At 35.7% G+C, this 16002-nt stretch overlaps 1 protein-coding gene across 1 annotated transcript in view; it reads left to right on the forward strand.

Moving 5' to 3' along the window:
- Positions 1–458: 458 nt before the first annotated feature.
- The window catches only part of CRISP1 (cysteine rich secretory protein 1), a 29666-nt gene continuing 14122 nt past the window's right edge, over positions 459–16002 (forward strand). Inside the window, exons 1-4 of the mRNA XM_020993928.2 lie at positions 459–524; positions 4063–4191; positions 10889–10979; positions 12956–13101. Of these exons, the coding sequence (XP_020849587.1) occupies positions 459–524; positions 4063–4191; positions 10889–10979; positions 12956–13101 (432 nt within the window). The remainder of the gene's footprint in view (positions 525–4062; positions 4192–10888; positions 10980–12955; positions 13102–16002) is intronic.

Here is a 16002-nt window from a genome sequence, read left to right on the forward strand (position 1 = left end):
TCTACAATTAAGAATTGGGTAGTTGACTTTAATTAATCCTTTTGAGAAGGAAAGATATTTTTAATAACCTGAGGCTTCTGTCCTTTGACTGTTCTTTGATTCTGTTCTGTACCACTTAATGAACTATGTGCCCAAAAGGTTGAAAGTAATTTGAAAATTGATTAAGATTCTGTTATGAGATCCCCTCAAAAATCTCTACACCTGTCTTCACTGAGAAGAAAACGAAAATTTTAAGGTTGTCTTCTTGGAAAGGTTGTTGTGAGAAAGACAGGAGAAAATGAAACAATGACTTTGAATGCAGTAGATTTGGAGTCGGCAGACTTAGGATCAAATCCTTACTCTGCTCCCTAAAGTCTGTATTTTATCTTAGGAAAATCAGCTCTCCTCTACTCTCTAAGGACCCTTCTAGCTCTAAGTCCTATGACCCAATGAAAAAGAAACTCATTTGTTTTTCAGATATGGCCCTGAGAAACCTCTTCTTCTGTTTGGTTGCTGCAGCTTTCTGGCCTGTCTCAATTATAAAGGTAAGAGCTCAATTTTATATTACCTGATTGGCTTTCATACTACACAAATTAGGCTAACAATCATGACATATTCATATTCAACCGAAAAAGACAACCAAAGAAGAAAACTGGATCATCCCCTCTCCTATCCCTAGGATTCTAGATATAAGTGTCATGGAGGAACATTTTTCCTCTTCAGGGTGATCCTTGACTCATTATTGCAGTGCCTCACTTCTGCATAGGTTCTTTCTGTACCTGACCATTTCTGCTAACTCCAAATCACTCTGAAACTGAGTTTCCTCCAAGATCTCTATGCAGTGACATGTTTCTGTGAGACCCCCTACCTTTCCAAAAGGATAGTGGGAGTCAAGGGCATTGACCGTTCTTTGGTGACCTTGAGGAATGGCCAACCTCTTGCCTAAGGTCACTGCATCTGAGCAATAAAGTTTTTCCTATGTCAGAATTCTTATAGTTTTTCATTCAACTATCTACCTAGAATCTCCTCCCCACAACTTTTGTTGAATTCCTAAATAACCATTACTGAATCATTGCACCCAAGGGGATACACAGTTAAATGTTCTCTGTATATTTAGTATCACAGAAGATCTTCTAATTCACTGGAAGAAATCTTTTTAAAATATAAAAAAAAGAATATCTAAGAATTCTAGCAAGGACCAATTTTATGGTTTGCTATTAAATATAATTATATTTTATATATGTACATATATACTATATCACTTACTATATGTGTGTGTATGTATATATGTGTGTGTATATATGTGTGTGTATGTATTTTATATATATATATATCTGTTACTGTCCATAAGCATTCATAACATCATAGACTTACTTTTGAAAGGGAAGAGACTTCAAAGGTCATCTAGTCCCATCCCCCATCATTTTGCACATGAAGATACTGAAGAAAAAGAGATATAATAAATTGCTCAAGGTCACATATCTAATATGTGGGTCTAGACTGGAACTGTGGTCCTCTGACTCATGAGTCCAAGGCTTTTTTCCACTACTTCATCAATTCATGGTGTCTACTAACAGGCATAACATAAGATGAGATGGAGGAAGGGTTATAGAAGCATAGATTTTATACTGAGAGTTGGAACAGGCATTAAAAGTCATATACTCCAATTGCCTCTTTATAACAGCTAAGGAATGGAGTTCAAGAGAGGTTAGGTGACTCATCTGGAGTCATATGTTTAATTATCTGAAATTAGGTCTTCTGACTCCACACCTAGCACACTATTCACAATACCATATTGCCTATCTGTGTCATTGTGAGGACTCTTAATAATAAGACATCACATTGGTTGTTCTTTGACCTTTGATTCTTTCTTTCCCTCTGCTCTACTTATCAATCATCTGACCCACATAATGATTTCTGAGACCAGAGGCATGTAGTATACAGCAATAGCTATACCAATCTATCTATGCCCTTTTTGATTCTTCATTCATTTCAGTCATGTCCAATTCTTTGTGAACCCATTTGTTTGTTTGTTTTTCAGCTGTTTTATTGTTGTTGTTGGTGGTGGTGGTGGTGGTGGTGTTTTCGCAAAGATACTGGAGTGGTTCACCATTTTCTTTTCCACCTCATTTCACAGATGAGGAAATGAAGGCAACAAGGTTAAATGACTTGCCTAGGGTCACTCAGTTAATAAATTAGTAAGATTTGAATTCAGGTCTTCCTGACTCCAGGCCCAGGGTTCTATCCACTATGCCACCTAGCTGCCCATATGCCCCTGGTATTCAGCAAATATCTTGTTTTTTAAGTGCCCTTCTAATGCTAACTTTTTTATGAATCAATGGATAGCAAAAGATATACATAAGCATTATGACTTAACATGGTACAGGGAGAAAGTGTTGGCTTTAGAGTCAGAAGAACTGGATTCAACACTAATCTTTACAACCTCGGTGACTTTGGACAATCTTAAATTTCATTTAAAAAAGAGGTTAGACTAGATGGCATCTGAAATCCTTTGCACTTCTAGATCTATGATCGTTATGAAAAATAATGTTACCAAGGAGAGTGAGAATTGATTTTGTCCCAATAAATGTGTTTTATTACTTCTCTACTTATATGTTTCAGTGTAACCTGATTCATGGATCTTTGCTTACTGTCAATTTTCTTGAAAGAAAGTATAGAAAAGCTAGAACTTCCTCAATTGCATAAAATAAATGAGACTTTTGAGTTCACAAAATCCTATATAACTTATCTCCTTGTTATAGAAATCCCGAATTGCCAATTAATTTATAAAATTATGAAATGGGACAGGCCTGCCCAGGTGTTTGGATACCTTCCAGGAAATACTATGCTGGCAATGAGGAATGAGGCTACAAACACTTTAATAAGACAAAAAAGGGGAAGAGGCAAACAGGCACAGAAAATATTGGGACAAATAGAGAAAAGGATATGGAGGCAAGTAGCATGAGAAGGGGTGGAGTATTGAAGTGAGGCAGGCAGCATAGGAAAATAGATGAGAAGGGGGAGAAGCACAAAGAATCATTCATGCAGCCATAGATTAGAGTTGGGAGCACTAGGCAGCATAAACCTAATGGAGACAGAAGAGTATTCTGAAGGCAGGAGTTTAAGGTCTCATTTTTATAGGTTTTTTGAAGGGAATAGACTAACTCTTATCTGTGCCACCTTGGCGTTAGTTCATTAATATATCCAAATCTTCTCAAAGTTGTTGGTAAAACTTTAAAGTTAACATATCCACTTATCTCAGTAACCAGAACCATTTAGTGTTCTGCTCCCCCCCCCCTTAAGGATTTGTTCTGTGAAGTTTGGAATAGTTAAAGGACAACACTTGAGGACCTAGAGTGCCACATATGCCCTTGAGGTCCCAGGCTCCCCACCCCTGGAGTCTGGTGCAATAGAAAGAGTGATGAATTTGGAGTCAAAGGACTTGCATTCAAATCTAAGTTCTGTCACACTTTATCTGTGTGGTCTTGGGCAAGTCATAGTCCATCTCTGATGCTCACTTTCTTTATTTGTATAATGAGTTAGGTTAGACTAAATGACCTTTAAAGTACTTTCCAGCTCTAAATCCATGATCCTATAAATCTCTGACAGAGATGAACATCTACTTTCTATAACTGCTACTATAAAGTATTATTCATTAAAATATCTTTGCTGTCCTATTCTTTGGATATTGTTTGTTGCCTGTCTCTTATCTACCATGATATATACTTGTGACATATATATATATACATATACACATATCAAGATCATAATCAAGCCAGTCTGATTATGTCACTTTCCTGCTCAATAACTGATCAACTATCAATGAACATAGATAGATAGATAGATAGATAGATAGATATGTATATCTAGATATATATAGGCATATAGTAATACACATATATAAATATATGTGTATACAAAGAAAGAGAGAAATAAGGCATTCGGTAGTATTGTATATCTTAGAAGAACATTTCCTTTCAGTATGAACACTTGCACAGCTTCTTAGTAATTTTTTTCAACATTATCATATTTAAACATAACAATTTAAAAAATTCTAAAGCTGAAATACCTTTCTTGGAACAGGGTGAAACAGCGATAGTCCCATATGAAACAGTTTTGACTAAATCTGCGAATGTCCAGGAAGAAATTGTTAACAAACACAACGCCCTCAGGAGGAGAGTAATTCCCCAAGCCTGCAACATGCTGAAAATGGTAAGATACGAACTATAAAGTAAGTGAAGTGTAACCCTTCTCCATCAGTAAGAATCTGCTAACTAAGGTTCCTGGCCCCAGGCACATGAGACTTGGATCCTAACCCAGTCACTTATACAGACTGTGTGAGCATAAGCAGCAAAAGGCATGTATCTTTCAGAGTTCTTAAACAAAAATGGCCATGTCCTATCTCACCTGTTTATGAGTAAATAAAATTCCAAAAGAATAAAGAAAAAAAGAAAATACTCTGGAAGAACTTGCAAGTTGATTAACCACAGATTCTTCTCTTCCAGCAGCAGGAAATATGATGCATTGGGCATAGGAATTGCCTTGAAGTTCTGGCTAATTACACTGAGAAAGAAAATCAGAACTGAGGAAGATCTAGGAGTTCCTTCTCATCATAACAGAGAGGAGAACTGGGTGAGGCAGACCAAGCTAGAGTGTGGTAAATCTTTGGCCTAAAACCTACATTCCCAGAGATGCTCAGAACTTTGTTTTACCAAAAGTAATACAGAACAAAATTCAATACAAAACAAAATTCAATCCAGTCAATAGGTACTAATTAAAAAACTAATTTAAAAAAAACAATTACTAATTATTCTCCCAGCCATGTGGGGGGCTGTCACAGATAGACAACTTGTCAACATATTTTTTCCCTAAAGCACAGTTTAATTATGTTACTCCTTTGCTCAACAATTGATAAATCAGTACATCATTATTAAATGTCTTCTGTTCATCAGTAAATGTGCTATATGGTAAAGATTCAAAGACTAATTAAAATAGCTTTTATCCTCAGGGAGCTTACATTCTACTGATGAAGACACCAATTATGAAACAAAAAAAATGCAAAATGTTTGCAAAATTTAAAATAATTAAATATAATGAAGGAGGGGGCAGCTCGGCAGTGCCGTAACTGAGGAGGACCTGAGTCCAAATCTGGCCTCAGACATTTACTAGCTGTGTGACCCTGGATAAGTCACTTAACTCTGATTCCCCTCCCAAAAAAAAAATAATGGGGAAGAGGAGGAACCAGTAGCAGGTAGGCAAACTGGAAAGATTTCATGTTTAAGATGATACTTGAGCTAAAATTTGAAGGAGCTTCCCTATTATGTCTAGCGTACAAACTAATATTTTAGTTTAGTTTAATTTAAAGTTTTAATTTAGTTTAGCTTAATTTAAAGCTTTTTACAACCTGTCTTTTCTGTATCTGCCCAGGCTTATTATATATTTCTCCTCATTATACATTACTCTTCAAAAGCATTTATTAACTGTTTACTATGGACAAATGTCTCTACTAGAGATGAAAAGAAAGCTCAGAAAGTGGGGCTCTCCTCTCCAAGGGCTCACATTCTAATGAGAAAGGCAGGATGTGAACAAGTATATATGAGATATATACAATAAAAAATGGAGGTCATGTCAGAAGGAAATCATTTGCAGGGTGTTGGGGGTATTGACAAAGAGGGGAAAGGTCTCCTGTGAAAGATATACTTTGGATTGAGTCTTAAATGAATTAAAGCAGCAAGAAAAGTTGAAAAGAAGGGACATTTTAGCCAAGTGGCAGAGCCAGGGAAAAGGCACAGTCAGATGATGAAACGCACAGAATAACAAGATCAAAATTGCTGAATCACAGGATACAGAGAGGGAGCAGAGTTAAAGAAGATTCTAAAGGTGAGAAAGTGTTAGCTTACGAATGATTTTAACTGCCAGGAAATTTCATATTTAATCTTGGAGGTAATTGGGAGGCACTGGAGTTTATTGGGGGAGGGGGGAGTGTGACACAGACTTTCAAATTAAGAAAATCATTCCCACAGATGAATGAATAATAGATTAAAATTGGAACGCAGATGAAAACAACCAGAAAGATATTGCAATAGTACATGCATGAGATGATGCGAAATTTGTGCCATGTTTGAGGATGATTCTGATTGAATAGAGAGGAAAAATATTAGAGAAAATGTGATAGTAAAAATGACAAGACTTGGCAACAGACTGTTTTATCTGGGATGAGTGAAAGAGAATCATTGAAGATGACACCAAAGTTGAAAACTAAGGTGACTGGGACTATGATCACATCAAAAATGTTAGGCAAGTTTGGAAGAGGAGAGCATTGGTGTGAAAATAATGACTTTCCTTTTGGACATGTTGAGTTATACCTGTGGAGTATCCAAATGAAGATATATGAAAGGCAGTTGGTGGTGCAAACTAGAAGTTAGGGTTAGACATAAATATCTGAGAATCATTTGCATAGAGATAATAATTGAATTCATAGCAGCTAATGAAATCAACAAGAGAGATAGTCCAGAGAGAGAAAAGAAGAGGAATGAAGAAAGACTACTGAGCAAAAAAGAGTGAGTGGTTCTGACCTAGATGAAGATTTAGGAAAAAAAAAAAAACTAAAAAAAGAGGTCAGATATAAAGGAGGAAAACAAAGAGAGAGAAGTGTCATGAAAACCTAGAGGAAAGAGTATTTAGCAGGAGTAGGTTACAGAGTGAGTCAAAAGTTGCAAAGGAGTCAAAAAAGGATGAGGCCTGAGAAAAAGCTATTAGATTGGTCAATTGATAGATCACTGATAACTTTGAAGACAGAAGTTTCAGTTGATAGATGAGGGTGAAAAGGAGATTTAAGATTTTAATGGAATGAGAGGAAAGGAATTGGAAGCAGTGAGTATAGGTGGCTTTCTAAAGAAGAAAAGGAAAGATATAGGAAAGCAGCTAGCACAGATGGCTAAAGTGAGCATTTGTTAAAAGAATAGGAGAAACAAGTGCATTTGCAGACAGCAGGAAAGAATGTGACAGAATAAGCTGAAAATTAGAGAAGGAAGATAATAGACGAAGTAATATGATGGAGAAGATGATGGAATGGGATTAAGGGTGTTCGTAATACAGGGATTTGCTTTGTCAAATCTTCATCTGAGATATCCCTAAGGAAGCAGATAATGGGAGAAAATCTCTAAGTAATAAGGTGAAGAGGAGGGCAAAAGAGAGCATTCAGTAAATGGTTTCATTTTTTAAAAATGAAATATGAGATCCTCAAGGTCCACAACTTTGTGGGGGTTGAGACTGGGAGGAGAGTTGCCATGGAAGACTTGGAGAGAGATGAAAAGGTCTGGAACATTGTAAGCGACAACAGATCTGATTTGGGAGATATAAAAGAATTGTCTTGCTACAGTGAGGGTCTGGTTGAGTCAAACTCACCTTCTTGTTGTACCTCACACATGTCACTCCATCTCAAGTTCCACACCTTTATATTCACTACCTCCTCAATTCTGAAATGCATTTTCTCATCACTTCTGCCTCTTTAGGTGATCAGTTTCTTTCAAAATTCTGCTTTAACACACTCATATATGGTAAATCTTTCCTGATCACCGCATATACTAATTCTTTCCTCAAAAAAAATTGGCCATGTTTGTATTCTCCATGCACTTATAGTTGTGCATGTGCCTCCTGCCCACACCCCACAGCATTCCATTTTTAAATTGTTTCCTTTGTAATTAGTTCTGTTTCTTGCAAATATTATTTGATTAATAACTGTTTGTCTATTGATTTACACAATAATATAAAAATACATGTCCTATCCTTAGGCAGTTAGCATCTTTCAGGAAAGATGAGACAAATGCACGTGAGACAATCAGTCCAAACTAAGTTTTCCCTTTGGCATTCCTTGTCTTCAAGAGAAGAAAATGTAACCCACATTCTTAGTCTTCATTTTTTTGCCCAAACCTTCATAGTCATTAGCCATACTTTTTAGGTTACTTCTGGTAGTGTTTTTGTTCTTGTAGTTGAAATTAATCACCAAAAGTGCAATATTTGTCATGTTTGGATGTCTGGGCAGTTTCATTGTTATAGCTTGGATATAGCCTGGAAATCAAAAGATTTCTTTATTTTTACTAGTTATTATTCATGTTTTTATATATGCCTTAGTATCACAGGTCAAGGAATCATGAATTACTTCTGCTATTTTTCACTTCTTCAGCTACCTGATCTGTTAGCCTCTGTGTCTCCATTCACTATTTATATACACATATATGAAAATTATGCATATGTATGTATACGTGTACACATACATAATCGTTCAGTCATTCAGTCGTGTCTGACTCTTCAAGACTCCATAGACCATATTGTCCATGGAGTTTTCTTAGTAAAGATACTGTAGTGATTTACCAGTTCCTTCACTTGTGAAAGACTAAGGCAAACAGAAATTAAGTGACTTGCCAAGAGTCACATAGCTAGTAAGTGTCTAAAGTCACATTTGAACTCGGGTCTTTCTGACTCCAGGCTTCAAACTCTATACACTGAGCCACCTAACTGCCTCCTGACACACATAATTCACATACATAAAATCATATGTATATGTTATAAATATATGTGTATATAGGCATAGTTGTCCAGAAAATTCATAAAAGAGTCAGAACATGAGATAAGCCTGAAAGAAGTATTTGAATAAGTAAAGACAAAGAGAATAAAATTTTTCACGTTAGAAGATAGAAAAAAGAAAGGTGTGTGTAGAGGACAGTGGGGAAAATAGCCCCACTAGAATGGATGGTTCATATTGAAGAACAAAACTACAAAATTAGGATGAGTCAAAATTATAAAGACCCTTGAATGCCAAGATGAGAAAACTGGACTTGATCCAACGGAAAATAGGAAGTTCTTGGACATGAAAGTAACATGAGGAAAAAAAACATTTTAGGAAGATCATCATGATGGTCATATTCAGATTGATTATCACTAATCCCAAAAGACTCCAGATTAAGAGCTGGTTTGGGACTAAGATATAGTTTAGGAATGCTTGAGGGTTTTCTAAATTGACTGCAGTTATAAAATCATTTTGCAAATGGATGCAGTTAGTCCATGGTACACGAGATAAGGCAGTGTAAATGGCTTTATACAAATTTTAGAGTTGGAAGGAGAATTATGGATGATCTATACTGATACTCTCATTTCATAGTTGAGGATACTGAAGTCAGGGGTACTGAAGAAATGACTCTTTCTAGGTCATATGGCTAGTTAGTGACTGTACAGGGACAACAACTAAGACCCCTTTGCTCTTGGCCCAGAGCAGTTAGGAAAACATTAAAACAATAAATCAATAGCAGATCCTTTCATGCTTTGAGTTGCTTCTCCAATAGCAGGGACATATTTCTTTTTAAGTATGTATTTTCTATAACTATATTTATTTGTAAATTTCAAATGGCCATGGGATATAATTTTATCCGTATGAAATTGAATGGTTCACATAGGAATAGATTCCTTCATTTTTATTTTCTTATCATTGTGTCCTAAGCAGCCATATTACCTGGACCATACTGTGCTGTACTAACCGGTTTAAAAACAAAACAGGATAATGAAATAATATTAAATATAAAATGAGATGGGTACTTTTTAGTAATTCACCCAACTTACCACTAGATGGGAGTATATGACCATAATTTTAGTTTAAGGATGTCTGTTTCTTGTTCTAAAACACATTTTGATAGGTCTTTTAGTTACCTGGCAAAGGGAATACTCAGATCTCTTTTGGGAATATGTTGCATTGATATTACATTATTTTAGGAAGATATAAATTATGTGGAACTCCTCTGGAGGTTCTATGGGAGAGCTTGGACAAGAATCTCACAAGATAAGTAGGTAAGGATGGATTGCAACCTACATTAATGGAGGGAATCCTTGTATCACTGAAATTACAGAGACATTAACTTATCAAATTAGGAAGCTTAATCCTTGGGAGTTGTTAGAATTATTTCATCTGGAAGGTACAATAAAGATTACTAAGTTGATGGAAATGTAAACAGAGACACAATATGTTTCAATGAATAGAGAACAGGCTTTAGAGTCAAGAAAATGATGACTTGAATCCCACCTCTGCCGTATAGATGGTGAGATGAGACCCTGTGTAAGTTACTAAGCCTCTCAGTGTCTGAAGCAACTCCCTCAGACTATAAATTGAAGAATAGCTACCATTTTGTATTGGTAGAGGGAGATTTTTTCATTCAGAAGTCCGTACCTCAGTATAATAACAGGTCCAATAAAAAAGAAAACAGATCTACAGAAGTGATAGTGCTTGTAGCTAGTTAATAGCAGAGTCAAAAATTAAACCCACGTTCATAGAATCATAGAATATTATATTTAGATCTATAACACACATGTGTAATGCTTCTCCAAGTTCTTTCATAGATCTCTCCACAGAAGAGACATTCATGTAAGACTTTTAATATGTCATGCTGTCCTTCTGTCTCAGCATATGACTGTTCCACCTCTTTTTCTGATCATACATTTCTATATCCTTAGCTATTTCTTGCATATAATTTATCACTGATGAGATCTTATATTTCACCATATATCTTCCTATTTGATCTCAGGTTACCTATAACTTTGATTCCATAGAGATTGTGGAATTGTAAAAATGCAAACATATAGCATTACACAGAGAAAATCTATGTTTAAAAATAAAAAGGGGTTTTGCATGGGGGAGCAGCTTGGGCATGTTAAAATTATTGCTCAGTTCCCCCAAATGTTGCTTAAAGTATTGTTTTGGAAAGATTTAGCACCAACCATTATTTTTTTAGCTGTTCCAAAACTATGAGAATATTTCATGGCTTAGAATTAATGAATATGATAAGTTGAAATTAATTATCAAGCTAACATGTTATAAGCTAGTTACAACATTATGTAACAGATTATTATTCTTCAACTTAAGGAATGGAATGAAAATGCTGCACAAAATGCCAGAAATTGGTCAAAGGTGTGTGAGAAGGACCATAGTCCCCAAGTCAAGAGGATAATTACAAGTAGGTATATCATTTATAGCTTTTCTAAAGGGATTCTCATCAACTTCAAGGTCTAGCAATTTAGCAGTACTTTTCATACTACACGTGCAATTAGGCCCTAAAGATATTCTTCAGAGTTATTTCATTTTTGTCACCAGTAAACAAACAAATAAACAAATAAATAAATATTATTTACATGAAATATTATACATACAATTGACAGTCTTAGACTATTCTGCTAATGTTGGCTGAGTAAGTTGAAATGGATCTATTTTATAAAAGGATTATGTCCCAAGAGGATTTTGGCAGATGCCACCTTTTCTAAATACACAAATTATCCTCCTGGCATTTACATGCCATTAAGAGATAATTACTGTTCTTCTATGACTACATAGAAGTTGAGTTGGCAAGTTTTACCTGTCATTCTTTGGCTTTTTCCAAAAAGCCATACAGTAGAAATATATCAGAAGCACATGCTCGTTCTCTGCAATCACAGCCAGTTTTTTTTTCAACTTTCTTTCTGAAAGTAAATGAAATTCAGTATACATTTACTAAATCTCTACTGTATGTCAGATATACCCTACTAGATATCAGATACTCTGCTGGGCACTATTGGCAAAACTTGAGTAGTTCCTTCTTTCAAAGAATTCACATACAAATAAAACTAAGTAGGACAATTTATGCTTAGGTAGGTAAGCAGCATAAAAGCATACTCTCTATTCACTGTAATTGATAAGAACAACAGTAGAATAATGATCTTAATAAAATCATCATAATAATGATAAACGCAGTTGAAAAAATATTTTTAGAGAATTCAGTTGATATATGTTTTCAAGGTATGTGATGACTAGGTTCACTCACGTAACGTGAAAGTTCTAATACAGTAATGATGCTTTCCCTTAACACCATACCAAAGTGGACTTTAGTTCAACTCAAGATAAGGCACACAGATACTCAGAGGCTAGAAAGACAGAGAGATAGAGAACAGAAAGAGATGGAGAGAGAGAGAGAGAGAGAGAGAGAGAGAGAGAGAGAGAGAGAGAGAGAGAGAGAGAGAGAGTCTCACCAAGTCCCAGGTCTAGCAATTCAGCAAGGACAGTATGGTACTGAGGAAAGAGTACTGAACTTGGAGTGAGAGAACCTGAGTTTCAATCTATACTCTCTTACATATCACCTGAGTGACTTCAGGCAAACCACTTAATTTGTCCAGTCTTCAATTTCATTATCTATAAAAATGAATAAGTTGACCTAGGTGATATCTGAAATCCTTTCCAGATTTAGATCTTAGATGATATGATTGGTTGCTTTAGTTGTCTCTAACATTTCTTATTTTGTCATGTAGATCTACTTTCTCTAATTCCAATTTCTAAATATTTAATGTTATAGAATATATTAATATATTATAAAAATATAATTTTTATGTAATTAATATCTTTATATATCTTATGTATTTATATAACTCACTTGTATTTTATGTATAATATAGTTTATATAACATTTTGTGTGATAATATATTAACCATAATATGTTCTATTTCCTATTGTATGTTTATGTTTCTAGATTTCATATACACATACATGTACATATATGTGTGTGCGTGTGTGTGTGTATACATACAATTATATTTGTACGGTGAATTGGGTCCTTTGGGCTATCAACTACAAAACTGGAGTATTGCATGGTTGTCCCAAAGGAACCCATGCAGATTAGCCACTAAAAACAGAGAACTGAACCAATAATCAGTGATGTAACTGATGTGATCATATCATACGTCACTTTTTCAATATCAGTAAGATAGAGTATTTGCAAAATAAGAAAAAAGAAAAAAAAAAGAGTATGGTAGATCTGTTTCAAATCAAACCACAAAAGGATATATTAGGGACCTAATATGTACAAATCATGGGATTAGATAAAATTAAATGACAGCCTTGCTCCCAAATAGCTTACATTTTTTTCCAATTGTAAATTGTATGACCCTGACATTTCTATACTTCCAGACATTTTATTTGGAGAAAATTTGCTGTTTGCCTCTCTTCCCATATCATGGTCAGATGCAATCCAGATGTGGTATGATGAGTCAAAAAACTTCACTTATGGATATGGACCGATAAATCCAGAATCAAATGTTGGTCACTATACTCAAGTAAGATGTGCATTGCTATATTATACAGATTAGTGATGAATCCTTAATTTATCTAAGGATAAGAGTGAATAAAGAGAAGTTGAGTGGCATAGTAGATAAGAGTACCGGGCCTGGAATCAGGAAGATTCATTTTCCCCAAGTTCAAATTTTGCCTCAGATGTTTACTAGCTAGCTGTGTGAGCCTGTTTGCTTCAGTTTCTTCATCTGTAAAATGAGTTGGAGAAGGAAATGGCAAACCACTCCAGTATCTCTGCCAAGAAAACCCTAAATAGGGTCACAAAAGTTTGACATTACTGAAAACTACTGAACAACAAGAGTGGATAAAGTAGAAATATATTCCAATCACTTCACTACTTACTTCAGTATTTCAGAAATCTGTGGTTTATTTTCATGGGACACTCTTCAGTGATATAATTCATAGAAATCCAGCAAAGGAGACTGAGAATGTGCAGTCAGATAGGCAAGAGTAGAACCAGAAAACAGTAGCATCCTGAAAATCCAGAGAATAGAATATCAAGGAGGAGATGGTGATTAACAGTGTCAAATGCTCCAGAGAGACTGAGGAGAAAGAGAATGGAGAAAAGGCCATTGGATGTGGTGACTATGAGATCACTGGTAACTTTGGAGAGGTATTATATTACTCAATATATCCTGGATATTTTCCATACTTTCTCGCCTCTATGGTTTTGCTCACATAATGTCTTATATGTGGCATGTCCTCTTACCTATGCCTGTTTAAATCCTATTCATTCTTCACGACCCATATCAAATGTTTCTTCCTTTATGATTTCATTCTCTCAAGTCAGAAATTATATTTTCTTTCTTCAAAATTACATAACATGGACACGGCTTTGGATCTGTCCATGTGGGCAGTGGAACTCACATAGTTATATTCTTTCTCTCTCTCTGCATTGGCTCACTCACCACAACTGGTCCTTATATAAGCAGTTATGAGTCCCTCCATCCTACACCAGATAGAGAGGATGACCACAAGACTCCAACACATAGTTATTACTATCAACTGTACACTTGCAACCTGAAGGGTGACTTTGGTACAGGAGAAATATACTCCTACTATTCTCTACTACTATTCTGTGTGCTTCCTATTTACACAAAATCTGTCACCATGTCATGTTTGATTCATCTTCAAATACTCACTAAACAATATGATAAAAGAAATGGTAATCATAAAATTTATTCAATAAAAGGGAAAAACAGGAATCACAAAATAACAATCCAGTAATACACCTGGGTCATGCTCTCTCTCCAATGCACAGATTGTCCACGGGAGAGTTGACATAAATTTACAGAAACCTAACAGGAATTTAAATAAGTAGGGAAATCCATGTGCCTAGGAAAACTCTTAACTCCTGAATCTAGGCTTCAATGCCCTTGGTCTGTTCAAGAACAATCTGCATCAAACAAAGCATCTTTGCTAAGGTCTTCCCTTGTAGTCCTAATTTCTCTGTGGGTAGAGAAGACCACTCTTATTGCAAATTCATGAAGAAATAACAGTCTCTTTTCACTTGTAACTGCCTTTAGTAAGATGCTGGGAGAAAAAAAAATAGCTACTTATTTCCAATGATAAATAGGTCCTTTAGACAGAGAAGTGCTAAGCTCCTTAGATCTGCAAGCAGCAGAGGATTCTGCTTTATTTTTCCCTAATTCTCTAAGTCTCTCTTCACAGCAAATTACAGGTATAATGCCTAGCTTTCCCCACTCTGTTTTTCCTTCCCAAAGCAATGGGGACAGTTAGAAGGCATCATAGACACCTCTTAGAAGGTTCGCCTCCCTCAGGCTGTAAGTGCTCCTTAAAATAAGAAACTTTTATAGCTCTTCACATAGCAAGGGAAATCAATACCTTTCCAATGAGCTTCTGGGAGCTACTTAAGCCTTTCACCGGACAATCCACAAAACAAAGACTCTCTTCCACTCAGCAAATCCTTGGCAAAGCCAGGCCTCTTTTCTAATCAGCACGTTCTCAGTAAAGCAGCTAAAGAGTGAGACATCTCACCAGGAAGTCTTCTAACTCTTCTGTTTGCTGCTTCTTACAAATCCTTCTGCTCTTAGTTTGTTATTCCTGCTTTTTCCTTCTATCTTTTCCTAAAGATCCTTTTCAAAGCTTCTCATATCTTCCAATTCCTCAAATCATAGTCACCTAACGATAATTGATTCATCAATATTTTCTGAGTTAAAAATTCAAAAAGTTCACATTTTTCTTACATATGAACTCAGTAGTTGTAACCTCCCCATAGTCCCCAATACCACGATTTCTAACTTTGATATTTATAATCTTTAAGACTCTAAGAGAAATCATGTGCAAATATAATCTGATGGACCACAATACCCTAAATTCAATAATCATTACTCTGCCTCCAAGCCAATTATCTCAGAACATGTATTTGAAAGAAAGTTATCTAAATTCTCAAAACAGAGAGACTGGTCTTGCCACTGAACTCTGATGACTCTGGAGGAGAGAGTGTGAGGTTGATGAATTTGCACAGCTCTGCCGGGCTCAAATCTAATTCAAAAGTCAGGACAGCATGCTTGTGAAGTCATTGGTCCTCTTTGAAACAAAGGATGAACAAATAACACCAACAAGCATTCTGCTGGAGGTCTCTACATAGAGAGAAGGACTTGCAGAGCAGGTGATGTGAGTTACACCTTGTCAAACATATTTCTTATATGTGTGCCTCCCTACTGTTATGGTCAAAGTTTAAGCCTACTCTTCCCATGGCTGCTGTGTGTATTTGTGGGAAGGAATAAACCAGCTTCTTAGTAGGAGGCTCTGTATTAATTGTCTTTACCATGTTATCTGAGAGTAGTAGTAGCTGCCCTTTGGGGACCCAACCAATTCAAATTGGCAACAAATGGACTGTTTACATAATGGTACCTTCATTT

This window comes from Phascolarctos cinereus, unplaced genomic scaffold, assembly GCF_003287225.1.
Source record: "Phascolarctos cinereus isolate Bilbo 61053 unplaced genomic scaffold, phaCin_HiC Scaffold_5;HRSCAF=322, whole genome shotgun sequence".
Lineage (NCBI taxonomy): Eukaryota > Metazoa > Chordata > Mammalia > Diprotodontia > Phascolarctidae > Phascolarctos > Phascolarctos cinereus.